At 45.7% G+C, this 16,790-nt stretch overlaps 2 protein-coding genes across 2 annotated transcripts; both read right to left on the reverse strand.

Moving 5' to 3' along the window:
- Nucleotides 1-222: 222 nt before the first annotated feature.
- LOC114768400 (HRAS-like suppressor 3) lies at nucleotides 223-3,993 on the reverse strand. The gene is made up of 4 exons (XM_028960663.1): nucleotides 3,533-3,993; nucleotides 2,696-2,795; nucleotides 2,201-2,448; nucleotides 223-539 (listed from the first exon to the last, which is right to left on the reverse strand). Exons 2-4 carry the CDS (start codon nucleotides 2,793-2,795, stop codon nucleotides 375-377), a joined length of 513 nt encoding a protein of 170 aa, XP_028816496.1. The 5' UTR covers nucleotides 3,533-3,993; the 3' UTR covers nucleotides 223-374.
- Nucleotides 3,994-5,417: 1,424 nt separating this feature from the next.
- On the reverse strand, nucleotides 5,418-8,433 carry LOC114768060 (HRAS-like suppressor 3). Its single transcript, XM_028960136.1, has 5 exons — nucleotides 8,233-8,433; nucleotides 7,909-7,976; nucleotides 7,728-7,836; nucleotides 6,071-6,339; nucleotides 5,418-5,986 (listed from the first exon to the last, which is right to left on the reverse strand). Exons 2-5 carry the CDS (start codon nucleotides 7,921-7,923, stop codon nucleotides 5,864-5,866), a joined length of 516 nt encoding a protein of 171 aa, XP_028815969.1. The 5' UTR covers nucleotides 7,924-7,976; nucleotides 8,233-8,433; the 3' UTR covers nucleotides 5,418-5,863.
- Nucleotides 8,434-16,790: the final 8,357 nt, after the last annotated feature.

The following is a 16,790-nucleotide window of genomic DNA, read 5'->3' on the forward strand; positions in this document are numbered from 1 at the left end:
TTTGTGTTCATTCATAGTTTTGATGCCTTCAGTGAGAATCTACCAACGTAAATGGTCATGAAGATAAAGAAAACACGTTGAATGAGAAGGTGTCCACACTTTTGGCCTGTACTGTATATTTTATACAATTCAGTGGTTTTATTCAGTGGTACGTATGTAAATATGTGAAAGAACCCAGAACTCAGAGTTGAAGATGAGCAGATAAAACACCTCAGCAGGACGTTTAAACTGGAACAATATGATTTATTATAATCGGGCTGTACAGGCTGAAAGCGGAGATTAGTAAAAATAAACTTCCAAATAGTGCAATTTGATTCAGCGCCACTCAAACCCATGTTGTCTCGTGACGGGCATCTTCATTGTGTTAATCTTCATCAGTTATTTTCAATTTTTCTTTTAAGCCAAAAAAGGCCCTTGACAGCGGCGGCTCCTCCTGCCACCAGAACAAGAAGCGGCGCCTCCGCCACCACCGCCGTGGACACGGCTAATACCGCAGCCGAGGTCAGAACCGGGTCTGCAAGCGCCATCGCCCCAACTGCCTGAAAACGAACACACGAGCACGGTGAGAGGGACATACAGTCAGGAATCATGGATTCTACTGGTGGTGGTTACGTGGAACTCTTGTTAATGCCAATTGCACATTTCCCAGTCATGGGACCAATAAAATATTAACTTATTTAATGTTAACTATTTTGAACCATTTTACGGTGCTAATCCAAAGAGCACTAAATACGTGGTGTAATGCACAAAGACACCAGACGCCCTTATCCAGAGCACCTTACAGTCAGTAGTGATGGGGACAGTCCCCCTGGGTGTCCTGCTCAGGGACACGGGGGTAGTAAGTGGGGTTCGATCTGGGTGTCTTGGTGTGTTACGGACTACCACCATGTCATATTATACACCACTCAAAAAATGAAGGGATCACAATGAATGAATGAAACATTCTTATTAAATACTTTGTTCTTTACACAAAAATTATAGATGAAAATCAAATATATCAATGCATGGAGGCAAGCCAGGCCATAGCAGATACTACATGTATGGCATTGTCTTGCATTAGGAGGAACCAGGGCCAACCAGCATATGGTCTCACAAGGGTTCTGAGGATCTCATCTTGGTAGCTTATGGAAGTCAGGCTACCTCTGGTGAGCATGTGGAGGGCTGTGTGGCCCCCCAAAGAAATGCCACCCCACACCATTACTGACCCACTGCCACACCGGTCATGCTAAAGGATGTAGCAGTAGAACGTTCTCCACAGCATCTCCAGACTCTGCCACATGTCCTCAGTCTTCATCTGTGAAGAGCACAGCGAGCCAGTGGAGAATTTGTTCTCTGGCAAATGCCAAACGTGCTGGACGGTGTTGGGATATAAACGTCGGACCCCCATTCCACCCTCATGGAGGCAGGTTCTGACCGTTTGAGGAGACATTTACATTTACAGCATTTACCCAACGCCCTTATCCAGATCGACATACAATCAGTAGTTACAGGGACAGTCCCCCCCCTGGAGACACTCAGGGTTAAGTGTCTTGTCCAGGGACACGATGGTAGTAAGTGGGGTTTGAACCTGGGTCTTCTGGTTCATAGGCTACTACCACCCTACTCGGAGACGCATTTGTGGCCTTACTGGTGGGTTGTTTCCCTCCTCCACATCTCCCGATGTACTGGAACCTACACTGACAGACACAGCAAACCTTCTCACCACAGTTCACGTTGATGTTCCATCCTGGATGAGCTGCACCACCTGAGCCACATGTGTGGGTTGTAGACTCAGTCTCATGGTACCACTAGAGTGAAGACACTGCCAGCATTCAAAAAGGAAATCACAGGAAGTGAGAAGGGGTCTGTGGTCACCACCTACAGAACACGCCTCTATTGGGGACAACTTGATAATTTCCTCCATTTCCCCCTGTTGTCCATCCCATTTGCACAACAGCATGAGAACTTGATGGACAGTGCTGCTTCCTAAGTGGACAGTTTGATTATTTCACAGAAGTGTGACTGACTTGGAGGTACATGGTGAACTTTAATTGTTCCCTTTATTTTTTTTAATAATTTATAATAAAAACTTTTTTTTTATCTACGAATCCAAAACAGTTCTTTCCTAATGTGTTCAATGTATTGATTGCAATGACATTGATTATTGATTATTACTGAACTGTACTTAAATGGTAAAATCTGGTAAAAAAGGCTCCCATACCTGTCGAGATCGAGGTTCTCCGTATCGTAGCTCAGTGACAAAGTGCTCACAGTTGGCCATGAAGACATCGTAGAACATTTCCCTGTTCACTCGCTTCTCTGCCTCCTGAAGAATCAGGCGGATGGGCCGCACCCTGAACTTGTGGTCCAGAATGTTGTTGACGTGGTACGTGTGGTTGCCGACCACGTCCCCGAGTTTCTCCTTCCTCACAAGCCCCTTGTTGCCGTTCCCAGACAGGCTGCTTCTCCCTAAAACTCCCGGAACAGAATAACCAGTTCACCCAAAACAGACGGAGCTACGGCCGTGAGATTTAACACGACAGAGAGCAGGAATGTGGAGGATTAAGCAGGTTCTCATCATGGCATCTCAATATGGAATCACCTAATATTTACCAATTCAAGGCTGGTATGAAGCTATATTTCAGATAAAGACAGAAACATTTTGTCTTCTGCGAGTTCCAGATGATAAAGACCCGCATGGCTGGGCAGCTCCTACCTCCAGTGGTCAGGTGAATAACGTAGCCGGCACCCACGTACATGGCCCAGTGCTGGTAGACTCCTTTTTCAATCTCAATCAGGTCAGCAGGTTGTGGCATCTGATCAAACAGAAACACATGATCCACCCTGAGAGGACCTTCCACAGCGACTTTAACCCTCAACTAACTTGCAGAAATTTCACGTATTCAAAGACGAAATATTTATTGGATGCTTTTAACAAAACGATTCAAACATGCTCTGGATTTTGTACGATGTCATGGAGTTTTGGCATCCAAAAAAAGACACATTTTCGTTGCGGCTCTAGAAAACACTTTTTTAAAGCATTGACAACATTTTAGAACTGTTTTGTACCACCATCTGATTCCTGTTCCTGACACGGCTTGTTTCATCTTCTCAGCCTCTTCCTGTGCTTGTAATGCCCTGGATTTCTACAGAGACGCATCCAACGTGCTACTTTCCTCCAGCTTTCTCACGCTGCCCATTGATTTACACATTACATCTCGAAATGGGAACTGGAACAAACGTTCCTGCTTAAATTGAGTAATATTTCAATTGTTGTTTGTTTTATGGTATAAATAGTAAAAAATGTATTACTGATGCGCTGACCTGTAAAATACACTTACACACTCGTCTGTAATCCTACATTAATCATATAAACCCCGTACCAAACACCACCTGATATTATAATTTATTCCCTCGTACACGAACCGAGAGCAGCACTTTCACCAGGTTCTTCTATAAAATGTTTCATGACATATTAAGATATTATGCGTTGGTTCACGCAAAAAAAAGGATCATTTTGAAATATAATATAATATTTTTACATTGCACTCACTGTAACTGTTCCAAAACCAGGACTTCTTGTCCCATGAAAATCCTGCAAGTCACAGCCGTGTTGGGCTTCCCGTCCCCTGCATTACATGTGTCACCCAGCAGGGGACAGAAGACGTGTGCAGGATTGAAAACAGCAGGTGTTTGTGGGAAGAGGTCATCCAGTTACTGAGAAACGGCACGTCATCCCCGATAACAACACGTTTCTGTGTTCATATTTTCTACATGTATGATCATCTTAAAAAGTCGGTGAAATATTACCCACGTCTTCTGTATCTCTCATGCTTCAGCACCTATAAGAGTTCTACTTTAACTTTCTCTATATTCCCAACCCTTAATTGCAAAGTAAACCTCAAAATACTCCCAAATCAGAACAATTTTAAATCTGAATTCATTCCTGCTTTGTAGAAGTTTTCTACTAAATGATCCTGAAATCTGAAAATCCACATTTTTAGCTAAAACTTTGTTGCACCCAATTAAAAATTTGCCTGAACTGACCTGTCTGCTGCATGGGACCAACCGGAGAACCCAGACACAAAGCCCCGCCCCCTTATACAACAGGCTTCTTTTTGTAATCACAGCGATTTGAAGCTTCTTGACTGTTTTAAAATATAACTTTCTTTTTTAGGTTTGTTAATATTGGCAATAGTGAGAAGTGTTACTGTTGGGTTCATATGATAGTCATCAAATTACAGTAAATGTTATGTTTTCAGTTGTATAATCTAATGAAGAATAATCACGTTGCCACCTGATCAATGGTCACTGGGGTCTGTGTGCAAAACCAGCAGGAGCTCAGCATTGAGGTGGGACACCAGATCTGGTCTTAGAGTAGTGGTCTGTCAAAGTCCAGTCCAATCACATGACAAAACCGGTTATCCAGAGCACCCCACCCCACCCAATTTTTTAAAAAATAAATAAAAGCTCCCACTTTCATTTTCAAGTTCAAATAAGAGAGGATGACCTGTGGAAATTTTACAACAGAAAGCAAACCGAACAAGATAAGAGCAGCAGACATAATTAGCAGAGAGAATATGTATATTTGTAAATATACAAATAAATAGTCTGGAAAAACAGTGGATGAGAGTATTAAAAATATCTGTATGTATATACACACATACATACACACATATACACATAAATATTTGTGTATGTCTGTATACATTGAATATATGTAAGAGTACATATGTTGAGAAGCATATCGTTTCATACTATTTGTAATAATTTGCTAAGTTTCAAAATCCACATTTTTAGCTAAAACTTTGTTGCACCCAATTAAAAATTTGCCTGAACTGACCTGAGATTTATTTTGGGATGGTAGTAGCCTAGTGGGTAACACACTTGCCTATGAACCTGAAGACTACGGAGTCACAGGTTCAAATCCCACTTCTTACCATTGTGTCCCTGAGCAAGACACTTAACCCTAAGTTGCTCCAGGGGGACTGTCCCTGTAACTACTGATTGTAAGTCGCTCTGGATAAGAGCGTCTGATAAATGCTGTAAATGTAAATGTTGAATTGTAGAAAAGATTAAAATAGCCCAATATTGCAGCAAGTCACATAATATTCGATCTCATTTAATATTTTAGAGACATCGAATGTGATTTATTGGCATTTTGTTCCTTATGTTTCACAGTGGAGGCATTTATTTCATGTGGCAACCTGTTTAAATTGGACCATACATCTGAACGCTTGTCCAAAAGCTGCATGAGCCATTACGCCAACATCTCCTAGCAAGGTCAAAGTTCAACACGTCATAAGAATGAAAGTAGACACCACTGCGAAAAAGATTAATCTGCATATGAGCTGGACGCCCAAGAGAACACAAGACCAGGACAGGACAGACTGTCAAAGTGATTTTACGTACAGCAGTGTTAGTCAAGATCCAGTTGGTCCAAGATCAGTTAGTTTTATTCAGTTTATTCTCAAAAATAACGGATTACATTTTATAAAGCCATTTTAATACACATACAATACAAAACTACTAACTGAGACATCAAAAAAATGAAATAACAAATTTTTATTAAACTTCATTTAAAAGCTGTGATAAAGTTCATTCTTAAAAGTGCACATTGTGATTAGGAATTTCACTCCTTTGGCAGTTAACAATATTCAATAGGAAACTACTCAAAAAAAAAAAAAAAAAAAGATATAGAATTCCTCACCAATATAATTAGGGTTAGAAATCACTCACAGAGTCGACCTGGACTCAAAAAACCGAGCAGTAACGATACCAAAAATATCAGATGGAATACGGGGGTACGTCTCCAGTTTTCTCCCTCAGGTACGTGGAGTTGTGCTTTTTTCCTTCCTTTGGTGAGACATCTTGTTCTTCTGTCTCACTGCTGGTTCTCCCTTTCTTTCTTTCCGCCTCCAAAAAGGCTGGCAGCCAAAGCAACGGCCCCAAAACCGATCAACGCCGCCACGCCCACCCCCACGCCCACCTCCACAGCATTGCGGACCTGAAAGGCAGGAGCGTTTACAGATTCAAATCCATCTAATAAAGGTCATGAAGAGCTCCACACTCGGACCAGCTCGGGCGTTACCTGTCGAGACTGGGCCTTCCCGTATCTCAGCTCGGTGGCAAAGTGCTCACAGTTCCCCCTGAAGACGCAGTACGGCAGCTCCTGGCCCAGAAGGCTCTGCGCTTCGCGGAGGATGGCGCGGAACGGGCGCGGCTCGTACTCCTGGTCCAGGAGGTTGTTGATGCGGTACGGGTCAGTCCCCACCACGTCCCACAGTTCCTCCTTCTTCACCACGGCCTTGTCGCACAGGACCGACATCATGCTGTAGGCTCCGCCCCGCGCATCTTCAGCTGCGGAGACACACGTACAAGGAATCTGGTCAAATACGGCATGGTGCGTCAGAGCAGATTTACTGCACTGTTCTTCATAATGAGCACGAACTAAAAGAAAAGCTCAGATCAGATTAGGACCAATAGTTTTTGGAAAATCAGGGTTTTTAAAATTGTTAAATGTTTGTAATCGTTTCAATAATGTAATTACGTCGCTCGTTGTATTAAACCTTATTTATTATGATCAGTGCTGTAAAGATGTCTTGAATTCTTTTGAAATGTAGTAGAAATCAGGATCAGCTCTACGCTGGGGCAAGAGGGGGCAGCACCCCTTTAAACAAACGTCCCGCCTCCTCAAACAAAACTTTAAAAAGTTAAGAAAATTATAAAAAATTAGCCACAAACGGAATATGGACCAGATTTACTACAGTAAATCTCTGTTCTGTGTGACTCCGTCCCCAGCCAAACACCCAATCTCTGTTAGTATGCAAATGAGCCGTAGTCACGTTTCTCAGTAGGCGGCTGCACAACAGCTGTGAGATTATCTATATATCAGAGATAATATATCTATATTTGTACAGTCAGGGGTGGACTCGTCCGATGTTCTTGGAATAGAAGAGTTTCTTTCTCAACCCCACCAGCACCACATGATCCTGTCTGCTGCATGGGACCAACCGGAGAACCCAGACACAAAGCCCCGCCCCCTTATACAACAGGCTTCTTTTGTAATCACAGCGATTTGAAGCTTCTTGACTGTTTTAAAATATAACTTTCTTTTTTAGGTTTGTTAATATTGGCAATAGTGAGAAGTGTTACTGTTGGGTTCATATGATAGTCATCAAATTACAGTAAATGTTATGTTTTCAGTTGTATAATCTAATGAAGAATAATCACGTTGCCACCTGATCAATGGTCACTGGGGTCTGTGTGCAAAACCAGCAGGAGCTCAGCATTGAGGTGGGACACCAGATCTGGTCTTAGTAGTGGTCTGTCAAAGTCCAGTCCAATCACATGACAAAACCGGTTATCCAGAGCACCCCACCCCACCCAATTTTTTAAAAAATAAATAAAAGCTCCCACTTTCATTTTCAAGTTCAAATAAGAGAGGATGACCTGTGGAAATTTTACAACAGAAAGCAAACCGAACAAGATAAGAGCAGCAGACATAATTAGCAGAGAGAATATGTATATTTGTAAATATACAAATAAATAGTCTGGAAAAACAGTGGATGAGAGTATTAAAAATATCTGTATGTATATACACACATACATACACACATATACACAGAAATATTTGTGTATGTCTGTATACATTGAATATATGTAAGAGTACATATGTTGAGAAGCATATCGTTTCATACTAATTGTAATAATTTGTTAAGTTTCATTTTCCCCGGATTGGCACTTACTGGGCGGGGCCAGGTGGATGACGTAACCGTCCCCGATGTAAATAACCCAGTGCTGGTAGGACCCTCTGAAGATCTCGATCAGGTCGCCCGGTTCGGGCTTCTCATCATACTGGGGGACAGACGAGTCCGGGGTTAGAGACCCGCCCGGATCAGGCTGCGAGATCCCTTCAAACAAACTTACCAGAGTCGGTGCCATTTTTGTGGCGTCAGTCGTTTCGTCCTTATGCAGAACAATAAAATCAAGTTGACCTGAGGAATAAACCACGGAAACATTTTAAAACCAACACCGATTAAAATTTGATGGAGAGCGCAGAGATCACGGCTAGTTTCTCTTCATCTTTCCCTCTAGATGACCGCTAGCTTAGCAGTTAGCACCTGCGTTTTAACGTCAACAACAAGAAAAACCTCCAAAATGTTAAAACACTCCAGCTGCTCCACAAGCCACCATCCCCACAGAATAAAACACGCCGCCCGTGTTGGTCGTCGTGTTTCGGTGGATAAATACCGAGAACCAGGAGCAGCAGCGGCGGAAAACAGTCAGCTGTGAGGAATCAGAGCAGAAGTCGCAGAGACTTTTAACCCGGAACCACAGGAACAGAACACTGGATCAGGCGCAGAACTTTAAACACAGCAGGGCCACAGAAACAGAACACTGGATCAGACGCAGCGTTTTAAACACAACAGCAGCACAGAAACAGAACACTGGATCAGGCGCAGAACTTTAAACACAGCAGGGCCACAGAAACAGAACACTGGATCAGACGCAGCGTTTTAAACACAACAGCAGCACAGAAACAGAACACTGGATCAGGCGCAGCGTTTTAAACACAACAGCAGCACAGAAACAGAACACTGGATCAGGCGCAGAACTTTAAACACAGCAGGGCCACAGAAACAGAACACTGGATCAGACGCAGAACTTTAAACACAGCAGGGCCACAGAAACAGAACACTGGATCAGACGCAGCGTTTTAAACACAACAGCAGCACAGAAACAGAACACTGGATCAGGCGCAGAACTTTAAACACAGCAGGGCCACAGAAACAGAACACTGGATCAGACGCAGCGTTTTAAACACAACAGCAGCACAGAAACAGAACACTGGATCAGACGCAGCGTTTTAAACACAACAGCAGCACAGAAACAGAACACTGGATCAGGCGCAGCGTTTTAAACACAACAGCAGCACAGAAACAGAACACTGGATCAGGCGCAGAACTTTAAACACAGCAGGGCCACAGAAACAGAACACTGGATCAGACGCAGCGTTTTAAACACAACAGCAGCACAGAAACAGAACACTGGATCAGGCGCAGCGTTTTAAACACAACAGCAGCACAGAAACAGAACACTGGATCAGACGCAGCGTTTTAAACACAACAGCAGCACAGAAACAGAACACTGGATCAGACGCAGCGTTTTAAACACAACAGCAGCACAGAAACAGAACACTGGATCAGGCGCAGCGCTGTAAACTACAGAAGCACAGAAAACAGAACACTGGATCAGGCGCAGCGCTGTAAACTACAGAAGCACAGAAACAGAACACTGGATCAGGCGCAGCGCTGTAAACTACAGAAGCACAGAAACAGAACACTGGATCAGGCGCAGAACTTTAAACACAACAGCAGCAGCACAGAAACAGAACACTGGATCAGGCGCAGCGCTGTAAACTACAGAAGCACAGAAACAGAACACTGGATCAGGCGCAGCGCTGTAAACTACAGAAGCACAGAAACAGAACACTGGATCAGGCGCAGGAACTTTAAACACACAGCAGCGCAAGAAACAGAACACTGATCAGGCGCAGCGCTGTAAACTACAGAAGCACAGAAACAGAACACTGGATCAGGCGCAGCGCTGTAAACTACAGAAGCACAGAAACAGAACACTGGATCAGGCGCAGCGCTTTAAACACAGCAGAAAAGAAACAGAACACTGGATCAGGCGCAGAGCTGTAAACAACAGCAGCAGCACAGAAACAGAACACGGTGCTGTAAAACACTGTGGAGTCATAAAAACAAAAGTGCTGCAGTCACGGTGCAGTCATGGAAACAGAACGCTGGATCGGGCACTTCAATGTCGTACAGGCTCAGCCCTCCAACGGGATATACCCGGGAAGATCGGTGGTGCTGAATGTTCTCTCAGCTGGGCCTGATAATATCACAATTCAATACCTTGAATTGTGTGTGGAAAAAGTTCACTTTTTCCTCAGAAAACGCGGAGCAGAGCGTCTCCTACAGGCGGGCGGGACGTACATGGGCAGGTGGGCGGGAATGTGCGTGGCTAGGAAAAGAGGACCTGCTTGAAAACACCTGCACTGGACCCAGTTATGCACGTCCGCCTCCTCACATCTTTACTGATGTAGTTTAAAATGCGTCTCGCCTGAATTACATGAGAAGTCAACACACATTTCCGGCTCGAACGCAGAACCCGATATAAAGTATTGGCCCACGTGTGTCCCATGTTGTCACTTTGTCACCAGATCTGACGAGCAACGCTCCTCTCCACTCAAGATGGCGCCAGACCTCCATCGGTGACGGTGAGTCTCTGTTGTTTCACACGTTTAAACACACATGACAACCAAACCCAGTCTAGACCAACACTTTCTCCCACAAATCTGTACTTTTTCTCCATCTTTTACTGACGTCTGTACCGTCCCGTACCGTCCCGTACCGTCCCGCTCTGGTAAATGGAAGTAAATGTCTTCAACGTTCCTTCTAGCGGGTGTTCTGATGCACGCTGTATTCGGGCCGTGATGAAGATGGAAAGGCTCTGAGAACTGTACTAACTGACCTGAGGACATTCTTTCCCCGTCATGCTCTCTGGACAGGTGGGACCAACTCCATGCGGGAATGCCGCAGTGACATGTCCACCAGTGTGAAGAATGCCCTCCGACCGGCTGCGGTCTATTTGCGAAATGAGCTGCTGCTTCGTAATTTATCACCGCTGCAGCCGAGGAAGATCCTCCAAAACCGCTTACCCACGTCGGCAGAAGAAGGGACAAAGTCCTCCATATGTTCACACTCACATGTCCAATTATCTCCATCTAATGAAAATGTGAAATCATGTTTTCATTTCTTTTCATATTTCATACGGCACAGCAGGAGTCTCAGCTGCTTACAGCTCAGACATTTGGACAAAACCAGTTGAGGGTCACATGGGACTTTCATTCAGTCATCATTTCATCATTTCTTGAAGCACTTCATCTCTGCAGAGCTAATTAAACTAAAGGTTTTATGAAATGTTTATGAAATGCATTTTTATGCCACAGGTACATGTTAAAACCAGTTGAGGGTCACATGGGACTTTCATTCAGTCACATTTAATTATTCATGAGAGAAGGTCACATGACCAAGGACTCACTGGACGTCACTGGACACTCACCCTGGACGTTGTTGTGCACTACTCCTGCACTTTATTCTGTTCTACCTTTTTTATGTCTATCTGTCTGAAATGGACCTTTATGAATGCGTTGATGGTGACGTACTCACCACTGCTGTCACCATCGCTGTCTATCTGTGGACACGACTGCTGCGTTTTACTGAAGAATGAAGGATCTAGTCAGCAGCCAGCAGCGCTCAACAATGGGCTCCATTAGTGGGAATTCAGGCCCTCATTAACCCATCGTTTATCACCGCGGCTGAAGAGGGCGGGGCCAGAACACCTGCTGCTCAGGCCGGCAGGCGCCATTCAGCCAATGTGTGAGATGGTCCAGTCCCTGCTGCACGCAGTCCAGTCGGTTTTCTTGTGCAAATAACAATAAAACTTGTCATTTGTAGGTCAGGTGAGAGTTCTGGGTCATTGTGACTGATGTGGACCATCCATGTGGACATCAGTCTTCAGCTCCACGCGTTATTAGCTGCATTATCGCAGGCGGACGTGTTACATCAGAGTTGCTGATGCGCCTCTGGGCATCACAGATCATCTATTACATCAAGATGATCTCTTTACATGGTGCAGATATATTAGACAGTCAGAAGTTGAAGAGCATTAAAATTGACACATCTGGGGGACGTCCAACACAGGAGGACCTGTGGGATGTTCCTAGAACACTCTGGTTGGTGGCTGTGAAATGTGATCCAACAGGTGACAGAGACATTGGACCATCTCACAGACCATCTTGATCTGATCTGTTGTCTATGGGATGTGCTGGTAAGACCCACCTCACAGAGGTCCCTTCAGACGTTGCTTCTGGTTCCTGCAGGAACACGCTTGTGAAGCTCCTGCTTCCAAGTAGAACAGGGGTTTATATTCCCACAGAAGATTCAGTCAGAATGAAGTGTGGATTATTGCCTACATTTGTTGGTGGATGTCATGGAATCCATAAACCAGGTGCGAGGAGCAGCCTGCAGTTTTCTTCTAAGCCAGCAGGTGGAAGTGAACAGTCAGTCCCAGCAGAACAAAGGAAGTTCCCTCCTCTTCCACCCTTCTGTCTGTAGCCTAGGGTCACTGTACTAAAACGTGAAAGCATGTTGAAGTCAGCAAAATGAAAACCCAGAGCAGTAGAACGTGGAATCTAACAGTCAGCTGCTTTCATTTACATGTCCAGTGTTTACAGGGACAGTCCCGCCCCTGTCTCGTCCACCAGGCTACTACCACACCCTACCCTATATATATATATATATATATATATATATATATATATATATATATAGGGTAGGGTGAAGTGATTGTCACATGTGATACACAGCAGCACAGCACACGGTGCACACAGTGAAATGTGTCCTCTGCCTTTAACCATCACCCTGAGTGAGCAGTGGGCACCATGACAGGCGCCCGGGGAGCAGCGTGTAGGGACGGTGCTTTGCTCGGTGGCACCTCAGTGGCATCTTGGCGGATCGGGATTTGAACCGGCAACCTACGGGGCCGCTTCCTTAACCGCTAGGCCACCACTGCCCTGGCCAGGAATGGATGAAATATATCACACCATATATCATAGCCATCTGAATCAACGAACACTTTTAAGATGTCACACCTCCAGAAGACCAGCGGCGTCTGTTTGAAACGCCAAAGCATCACTGCAAACTATGCAGAGACCTCAGATTGTCCACTCGGGCCCTAAATCAGTTCACAGCCAGTTCCTGCACTTGTAGAATGTCTGCTTGCATTCTTCCGCAGCCTTGGTTTGCTTGCAGATTAGTGTGGACGCCCAAGAGGACGGACACCCAGACGTAGCTGCACAGCCATGTTGGACAGTGCACGCTCGTAGTAGTTTTATTTTGCTGCTGCAAGCCGTTGTATCTCACTGTAATTGCTTCACCGATCACCTTTTCGATCACGTCTTTCATCTTGTTGGTCCCGTCCTCGCCCTCCTGCGGCTGCTTGTTTCATCATTTCTTGAAGCACTTCATCTCTGCAGAGCTAATTAAACTAAAGGTTTTATGAAATGTTTATGAAATGATGCGTTTTGCGTTTTATGCATTTTTATGCCACAGGTACATGTTAATGTAGAATTACTTTATTCCATTTCATTATGAAAAGGAGCGGCTTATCTGACAGGCTTATATTTACAGATTTGGGATGCTGGATTGTGGGAGCAGAAGGTCTGGAGGAACCATGGCCGCGCTCCTCTAAATCACTCTGAGGACCTCGGAGTGCCGCTTCCTGATGGTTAACCCCTGCGGGCTCCCTGGCAATGCAGATCCGTTACCCATCGGCCCCAGGGCCTGTGTCATGTTGTGGAGGGTTGTCACAATAAAAACTATACCATAAATCTCCTTAAAGACACATTTACATTGTCTGTCCAGGCGTCCCACATCCTGCACATGAAGGACGATTTCCCCCCCTCTCACCTCACATATTCACCCTGCTGTTTGTGAGGAAGGAGGACCTCCCATCCTCCCCGTTTACTCCTGTTCACACGTCTACTCGCCTTCATTCCTCACAAGAACCTAAGATAATGTCAGTTGAGTTAACAAGCTCTGGAGGACATTTTAGGAGCTTCGCTGCCACTGCTGTGACATCAGCATCATCACCAGACCAGTAAAACCTGCAGAAGAGCTACATCAGTGGCGCCCTGGTAATGTTGGAGTCCAATACCAGGCCTGGAATATAAAGACCATCTCACACACGACACCATTTACACACAAGCAACACACCAGGCCTTCACCAAACAGCCATGAAACGCACCGCACTTACCAGCTCCCTTCTGTAGGATTCATTTCTATAAAAGCTCCACGGTTCTCTTGGTTCAGAACATCTCGGCCTCTGGAACGTACTGTGGTAGCGGCCTGGTAAATGAAAAACTCGCCTACGAACCTGAAGACCACAGAGTTCCAGGTTCATGTCCCTGAGAGGGACACGTGTCTCCAGGGGGGGACTGTCCCTGTAACTACTGACTGTAAGTCGCTCTGGATAAGGGCGTAAATGTAAATGATATCTGTCTTAAATCATTTCCCCATTGCTGATAACTCTTTAACGTTAATGAAGTTTATTCTGTCTACGTTAATCCATCACCAGAGATGACGTCTGGGCTTTTTCATGGTGTCACGCTGGACTTCATCCCATTACATTCATCCTTTAGTCACGAAATGAAGAAAGGAAGAATTATAAATTCTGTCATTTAACGTCTGGTTGGATTGGTAGAGTCTGCGGTTTGACGGGTGGAGGAATGGAATGATATATCACGCTGTTCTTCATCCTCTCTCATTATATTAATGTGCAGCCTGACGCAGCAGTTCTGCTCCCACCATTATATTTCAGCAGAGCAGCGGCTGATTGACACGAGATAAACGGCTCCATCCTCTGCTGAAGAAGGTCTTGCTCAGCGCTTTGTAGGCGGGTCAGATGCACCACAGCTGATGTTCAGAACTGGACATCCAGTGTCTCCTGAAGACAATGAAGCAGGAATCTTGGATGACGGGTTCGTACAGACGAAGCTCGGAGGGAACGATCAGATGGAACCCAGCGCCTCGATATGCATCTGATCTCCTGTAAATAAATAAGTGTGAAGTATAGAAAGAATATGAACGTGTCATTAGATGCATGAAGGCTTCTGCTCCTGATGTTACAGGCTCTGACTGTGGATAATAATGCTGCAGCACACATTATATATATATCATGAAAGCTTAACCGAGCCATGTATGGATTTAAATACCATAACATGAAAGTGAAGTCATTGTCATTGTGATAGACAGCAGCACAGCACACGGTGCACACAGTGAAACGTGTCCTCTGCATTTAAACCGTCACCCTTGGTAAGCAGTGGGCACCATGACAGGCGCCCGGGGAGCAGTGTGTGGGGACGGTGGCACACCGTGGCTAGGCCACCGCTGCCCCGTTACGTAATAAGAATAATGTACATGAAGGGTCACATGTATTATTATTGTCTCCACGTCCAGTGTGCTGATGGGTGGAATTATTGATACCGTTACTCAGGTATGTCCAGGCGTGATGTAATTATGAGTGGTTGTTCTGTCGGGGATTTACGGTGAGAACGCTGTTCGTCTGCATTCTCCATATTCCAATCTCCTCCCGTCTGGGATGGTTCTGATGCCAAGAGTCAAACGTCCACTTGTGTATTCCAGAAAGGAGCCCGGCGACACTTCCACCGCGGCGGGAAACTGGAGAATAAAGATGTAATCTCGCTGCCATCTTGGTCTGCTGTCTGGCCCGGCGAGCAGAGCGTATTTACAAGAGGCCGGAGGACTGGAGCGCTGCCATGCGGTAATGGAAGAGGGAAAGTCAAAGTGCACGCTGGCTGCCTGCAAGCTCTTTGTTCCCGCCTTTGTCAGCAAATGAAAGGCAGTGACAGCGAGCACTCTGGGTAATAATTTCTGTGGCTCAAGGGCACCACACAGAGCAGCTCTCATAAATAGTGATGGGCCTGCTTCACAGCGTTGTCACACGTCGCTTCGGAACATGTTCTCCGCGGCGCGGGGTGAAATTGCCACGATGGCAGGAGTGATCGGATGGAGGAGAGGGAATCTGTGGGCCAGTTTACATCTTCTGAATAATCACGACGGGGGGTTGAAATTATTCCTGGTTCTGTCTGTAGAACATCGATCCCTTCAGCCGCCTCCTGAGGGAACACCGGGATAATCGTTTCACTGGGTGCGGCGTCACAACACCGGGCTCAATTATTCATTCATTCCCCTTTACACCCAATTCCGTCAAATTACCGGACAGATGTCTCCGCCCCGGGGACAGCGCGGGCCAATCAGCTGCGCCGGAGCCGTTCACCACATAACCACGGCGATAACCACTCGAGGAAGAGACCGGCCCCAAGACGGCGTCTTCGCCAATCAAATCATTTTCACCGCGGCGCAGCACATGGAGTATTTATCTGCATTTAACCCCGCGTCACCCTGGGTGAGCAGTGGGCACCATGACAGACGCCCGGGGAGCAGCGTGTGGGGACGGGACCTTCATCAAGGGGACCTCGGTGGCACCTCGGCGGTTCGACCTTCCCCGCTAGGCCACCACTGGCCCATCATCACTGTGGGGTTCTCGTGAATGTCTGCACTGACCCCGGAGTGTGAGGGCCACACCCGCCAATGTAAAAGTTGTTCTTCATTTACATTTGCAGCATTTACCAGACGCCCTTATCCAGAGCGACTTACAATCAGTAGTTACAGGGACAGTCCCCCTGGAGCAATTTAGGGTTAAGTGTCTTGCTCAGGGACACAATGGTAGTATTGGTAGGATTCGAACCCGGGTCTTCTGGTTCATAGGCTTCTGTGTCTTTTCCATGCATCCCTCCAGAGAGGAGAAATTCCATCATTTGGCTCCCAGGGATCTCTGCTTCCACAGATTTTTTGTCCATCTGTGAAGTGACTGTATACGTTCACCGCGTCACCAGTGGGCCACACGCCCTGCTCTCCTCAGCAGCTCCGAATAAAGGTTTCCTTGTGTCAGAAATTCCGACTCGTTCCGCCTCATCCCGGCCATTTTCCTCCCTCTGTCCTTTCATTCACGTTCATTCATATTCTGTTTCATCAAGCGTCCATGCAAAATTATTGAACGATTTCTACTCAGCATGAATCATCTTTCTGTAAAGTGCGTATTATTGAGGTCTCTGAATTCCAGTGGTGGAGACTGGACTGAGCGAGGGAAGATCT

Source organism: Denticeps clupeoides, chromosome 18 (genome assembly GCF_900700375.1).
Source record: "Denticeps clupeoides chromosome 18, fDenClu1.1, whole genome shotgun sequence".
NCBI lineage: Eukaryota > Metazoa > Chordata > Actinopteri > Clupeiformes > Denticipitidae > Denticeps > Denticeps clupeoides.